The 5,883-nt window shown below is 43.3% G+C and overlaps 1 protein-coding gene across 3 annotated transcripts in view; it reads right to left on the bottom strand.

Moving 5' to 3' along the window:
- Positions 1–277: 277 nt before the first annotated feature.
- Positions 278–5,883, bottom strand: part of SLC39A6 (solute carrier family 39 member 6) — a 28,705-nt gene continuing 23,099 nt past the window's right edge. For 2 of the 3 annotated variants that reach the window (XM_021711132.1, XM_021711131.1), the window contains 2 exons: positions 5,408–5,488; positions 4,087–4,335 (listed from right to left, as the gene is read on the bottom strand). In XM_021711132.1, the coding sequence (XP_021566807.1) occupies positions 4,133–4,335; positions 5,408–5,488 (284 nt within the window). In that variant the 3' untranslated portion in view covers positions 4,087–4,132. Of the gene's footprint in view, positions 665–4,086; positions 4,336–5,407; positions 5,489–5,883 lie in introns of those variants that run through there. The other variant, XM_021711130.1, reaches the window with a different exon arrangement.

Genomic DNA, 5,883 nt, shown 5'->3' with positions numbered 1-5,883 from the left:
GTGTCACCAAGTTGCCCAGGCTGGTCTCAAACCCTGGTCTCAGGCAATCTTCTCGCCTTGGCCTCCCAAAGTACTGGGATTACAGGCTTCAGTCACCATTCCCGGCCCTCATGCACATTCTTACTCATAAACACCAGCAGTTCTTCAGAGCCTAAAATCCAGCACAGGAATTACTGTGTTCAATTAATTCTTGAAAAAGCATTAAAGACATTTTTCCTAAAATATATAGAACATGTCATGCCAATTTCTTATTTATACAATAAACTGGTAATATTGATGAATTGCACATATAGCTTTATTTCCAAAATAGAATAACTTAAATATTAAGACATACCTTTATGTTACCACCATAATTGACCTTGAACGTGTAACAGATGGCAATACTGAATTCAAAAATCACAAAATCCAATAACTTTAAGTGCTGAATACCCCAGCATACAAACTCATCTCTCTATGACCTACTCAAACTATGACAACAATTTTTAAAGCTACTCTAGCATTTACACCCTAACTAGAAATTTATACGAAACACAATTTTATGTTCAAATATGGAAATAAGTAACATGATGCCAAAACCCAAAAGTATTCCAGCATTCTGCAAAAAGAAGTACCCCCAGCGGCTACATCCATGGTCACTTGCATCATTGTGGAGCATTTCAGGTACCTTAAAAAAATAAATAAATAAAATAACATTTCTGTTTCCAAACCACAGATTAGTTTTTAAGATAATCTGCTGGACAGCATACTAACTTTATTTGTTTGTTGTTGTTTTTTCTTTTTTTGTTTGAATTGGAGTTTCACTCTGTCACCCAGGCTAGAGTGCAGCAGCACACTTACAGCCACTGCAGCTTCGACATGCTAGGCTCAGGCGATCCTTTCGCTTCAGCTTTCCAAGTAGCTGGAACTACAGGCATGCGTCACTATGCCCAGCTAATTTTTTTATTTACTGTAGAGATGAGGTCTTGCCAAGTTGCCCAAGCTGGTCTGAAAGCCGTGGGGGCTCAGGCAATCCTCTCACCTAGGCCTCCCAAAGTGCTTGGATTATAGGTGTGAGTCACTGTGCCCAGGTATTAGCTTTATTTGTAGCTGGATATACTATGAGACAATTCCTTAAAACATGATTACACACAAACTGACTATAGCTATTGATGCCACGCAGCATTTCCCAGCAGCTTAATTAATAGCGATTGTTCATGACGCTCCCAACAAGTAAAATTTTCTGGTTCAGTTTGTTCCATGCAACATGAAAAGCGATATTGAATTTACAGCTTCAATTACTGCCTGCACATCTAAACTGAAAGTAACACGTGGCTCACCTTTAGTTCAGTAATAGAAAACCTTACATTATGTATAATACAATTTTAGTAAAAGGATTAGCTGGGATTGTTTTGAGGACTTTAGTGACAAAAAGATACAACTCCCATGTCTATTAATAAGGAATCTTGCTGGGCGTGGTGGTTCACACCTGTAATCTCAGCACTTAGGGAGGCAAAGACAAGAGGATTACCTGAGGTCAGGGGTTGGAGACCAGCCTGGGCAACATGGCTAGACCTTATCGCTACAATAAATAAAAAAATCAGCCAGGCGTGATGACATGTGCCTATGGTTCCAGCTACTTGGAAGGCTGAGGCAGAAGGATTGCCAGAGCCCAGGAGGTCGACGCTGGGGTGGCACCACTGTACTCCAGTCTGGGTGATAGAGTGAGACTCCAAATCAAGAAAAAAAAAGGCCGGGCATGGTATCTCATGCCTATAATCCCAACACTTTGGGAGGATAGGTGAGAGAAATGCCTGAGCCCACGGGTTCAAGACCAGATTGGGTAACCTGGTGAGATCTCATCACTGCAATACATAAAAAAAATTAGCCAGGCATGGTGGAATGGTGCCTATAGTTCCACCTACTTGGAAGGCTGAGACGAAAGGATCACCCGAGCCCAGAAGGTAGGGGCTGCGGTGGCCGTGAGAATGCTCCTGCACTCCAGCCTGGGTGGCAAAGTGAGACTCCAACTCAAAAAAAAAAAAAAGGCTGGGCTTGGTGGCTCAACCTGTAATCCCACGCCTTTGGGAGGCTGAGGTGAGTAGACTGCCTGACCCCATGGGTTCGAGACCCGCCTGGGCAACTTGGCGAGACCTCATCTCCACAATAAATCAAAAAATCAGCCGGGCGTGGTTGCGTATGCCTGTAATTCCGGCTACTTGGAAGGCTGCGGAGGAAGATTGCCGGAGCCCAGCAGGTCGAGGCTGCGGTGGCCGGGAGCAGCCACTGCATTCCAGTCTGGGCGACAGAGTGAGACTCCAACTCAAAAAAAAAGAAATCAATCCCAGGTGGATTGTAGATATAAATATATATATTTAAAAAAAAGTAAAATAAAGTAAAATAAAAAAATAAATAAAAAATTAGCCGGGGGTGGTAGCGCGCGCCTGCAGTTCCAGCTACTCGGAAGGCTGAGGCGGAAGGATCACCGGAGCCCAGCGGCTAGAGGCTGCGGTGGCTGGGAGTGGCCACTGCACTCCAGTCTGGGTGACAGAGTGAGACTCCAACTCAAAAAAAAAAAAAGAAAACTTGAAGCATTTGAAGTACATAGAGCTTGCCAACACTATGTGTCTTGGGCTGGATTTCCTAAAATCTATAGATAATTCAATGTCTGATTATGGAGATTCCTACCATCAGAAGAGGGTAGATACTTTTGTCTATCTGATATGCATTAGGCAAGATAACGTGCTTGTGATCAACAATCCAAAAAAATATCAATTCTAAAGGACCTAGATTCTTTTTTTTTTTTTTAAGGAAAAAAAGTTTACTTAACAGTAAATTAGAGAGCCAGGCACGGTGGCTCAGCCTGTAATCCCGCGCCTTTGGGAGGCTGAGGTGAGTGGATAGGCTGAGCCTGCGGGTTCGAGACCCACCTGGGCAACTTGGCAAGACCTCATCTCTACAATAAATAAAAAATTAGCCAGGTGTGGTAGTGCACGCCTGTAGTTCCAGCTACTCGGAAGGCTGAGGCAGAAGGATCGCCGGAGCCCAGCAGGTTGAGGCTGCGGTGGCCAGGAGCAGCCACTGCACTCCAGTCTGGGCGACAGAGTGAGACTCCAACTCAAAAAAAAAAAAAAAAAAAAGTAAATTAGAGAGAGAAAGAGAAGGGAGAGAGAAGATTCACCTCCCCAAGGTGGGGGAGGGGGCCAAAGCCAGGAAGCATGGCGACAGACTTAGCTCAAAGAGCACATGACCAGCCGGGCTCAGTGGCTCAGCCTGTAATCCCGCGCCTTTGGGAGGCTGAGGTGAGTGGATTGCCTGAGCCCGCGGGTTCGAGATCCGCCTGGGCAGCGAGACCTCATCTCTACAATAAATCAAAAAATCAGCCGGGCGTGGTAGCGCATGCCTGCAATTCTGGCTACTCGGAAGGCTGAGGTGGAAGGATCGCAGGAGCGCAGCAGGCGAGGCTGTGGTGGCCGGGAGCGGCCACTGCACTCCAGTCTGGGCAACAGAGTGAGACTCCAACTCAAAAAAAAAAAAAAAAAAGAGCACATGACCACACCAGAGTCTAGCAAGGCGATCTAGATTCTTATATGCCACCTTTCTGAATACAGAATCCGTTCTCATCACTACTGCACTTAATTATTGTATTATTTTTGAGTTGTAGTCTTACTGTCACTCAGGCTGGAGTGCAGTGGCATGCTTACGGTCATCACAGACTTGACCTGCTGGGCTCAGGTGATCCTTCTGTCTCAGCCTTCCAAGTAGCTGGAACCACAGGTGTGTGCCATTGCCCTCAGCTAATTTTTTTGATTTATTGTAGAGATGAGGTCTCACCAAGCCGCCCACAATGGTCTTGAACCCCTAGGCTCAGGCAATGGTCTCGCCTCCGCCTACAAAAGTGTTGGGATTATAGGCATGAGCCAATGCACCCAGTGTACATTTAACTTAAAACTTTTTTTAAAATGAGATTTTACTGGCTCTACAGTCCCAGCTATTCTGGAAGCTGATGCAGGATTATTTGGGCTCAGGAGTTTGAGTTTGCCTGGACAACACAGTAAGATCCCATCCTTCTCCTCTACCAAAAAAAAAGAAAAACGAATGAGGCTTTACTGAACATGTTCTTTTTTTTAGTTAGCCAATAATGTAATTTAACTTCTCAAAAACTTACCATATCAACCAGAGCAACATACATGAATAAGCCAGCAGTAAGTGCAAATATCCACATGGAAACATTTTCAGCATAATGGCCAATAAAAATGCCAGTTGCCATTCCAAGATACGCCAGCATGGCTGACAAAGCATTGTAGAGAACAGCCTGTTTAACGGTCATGCCAGCCTTTAGCAAAACAGCAAAGTCACCTTTGACAGAAAAAAACAGGATTAAAAAAGTCACTGAGAAATAATTTTTAACACACATACCCAAGAGACTTCCCAGAATAGTCTCTATTTTTTTTTTTAGAGGAAAAAAAGCAAAATTAAGAATTACCCAAGGCTAAAGTAGCATTAATCAGTAAATCACCCTAACAGCTCTATAAATCATCTTCTGTACAAAGTTTTCTTAAGGTTTACACTTTGTTAGAGAATGATAAAGACCACAAAATTGCTATTGTGCTCCTGTGTGTCTTCAAGGAATTTGTAATTGGCCACAAAGGGAAGGGAGGGTGGAAAACACATGATATGACTAGCAAATGATAAAAGCAACATGTAACTAAGAGGTCGGGAGTCTAATGCTAAGGTTATAAAAGGAGAAAGAAGTTCATGAAGATCGAAATCGTGAAGAGAGGTTTCCTGGGGGATGAGGACCTAGAACATGGAATATAAATTAGATACCGAGGAATAGTAGGCAGATGTGAGGCTTTCCGAATAGTTGGATACACGGCAAGGAACAAAAGTGAAAATAGCATGAAGGGTGTGTATAACTATATCTCTATAAGAAGAAAAACAGGGACATGGACTGGGATCCAGAACAACTAGGAAGGGTTTTAAGTCCTGGGGACAAAGAGGAACAATATTCAAAACACAACCCATCAATTTCCCTTCTTTTCTTTAGCTCTTTCCCGCCTTCTCTCTGTTAGCAGAAGACGATTCCTTTGAGCCCTGTGATCTTCTTCATAGTGTGTATAAAGATGATCACTGATGTCACCAGAATGCTGGTACATAAAGACATTTGGTGGGGGGAGAAAGATGACAGAAGGGGCCCAGAATCCTCTCTAGCAACCCCACAAAGGCAACTGTGTATTCACACTAGTAAGGTCAAAATTCTGGCTAGAAATCAACTTGTGTTCAGTAAGAAAACATAGCCAGCAAGGTGACCAGGCTTACGAGAAAGCACAGAAGTTCTGAAGAAGCTTGCTGAAACTAGCACTAGCAAAAGCCAGTGAAGCTAGGATGCTTCACCCACCTGGCAAACATGATTTGCAGGTTCTCTTACCTAATTCATGAGGTAACTCGTGACAGAACACAGCAACAGAAGTGCTTAAGCCACTTGATAAACCTTCAGTAAAAGCAGCACCTGTGTAAAAATCCATTAGAAAAAGTTTGCTGTATTATTTTGCATGCTTTTAAAATCTTATCAGCAGAAATGAGGTAAAAGAAATAACTATTATTTTGGTTATGAATGGAGCTTTTCTAACCCAACTCGGTCTTGTCTGTGAGAAATCTTAGATTACATTCCATTAGGTCTAAATATCCCAAAGGAGCACAAGCAGGTATGAAAGAGAAGGGAAAGTTCAGCAATGCCTGAAAGTGAATAGATGATCTTAGAAAAAACTGAGAAGTGATTGCTACATATAAAACACTTATTCAAGGCCAGGTGTGGTGGCTCATGCCTGTAATCCTAGCAGTTTGGGAGGCGGAGGCAAGAGGATTGCCTGAGCTCACAGTTTTTTTTTTTGCGTTGGAGTCTCA

This window comes from Carlito syrichta, unplaced genomic scaffold, assembly GCF_000164805.1.
Source record: "Carlito syrichta isolate Samal-C Ts95f unplaced genomic scaffold, Tarsius_syrichta-2.0.1 Scaffold301868, whole genome shotgun sequence".
NCBI lineage: Eukaryota > Metazoa > Chordata > Mammalia > Primates > Tarsiidae > Carlito > Carlito syrichta.
This window is presented reverse-complemented; position numbering and strand designations above follow the sequence as displayed.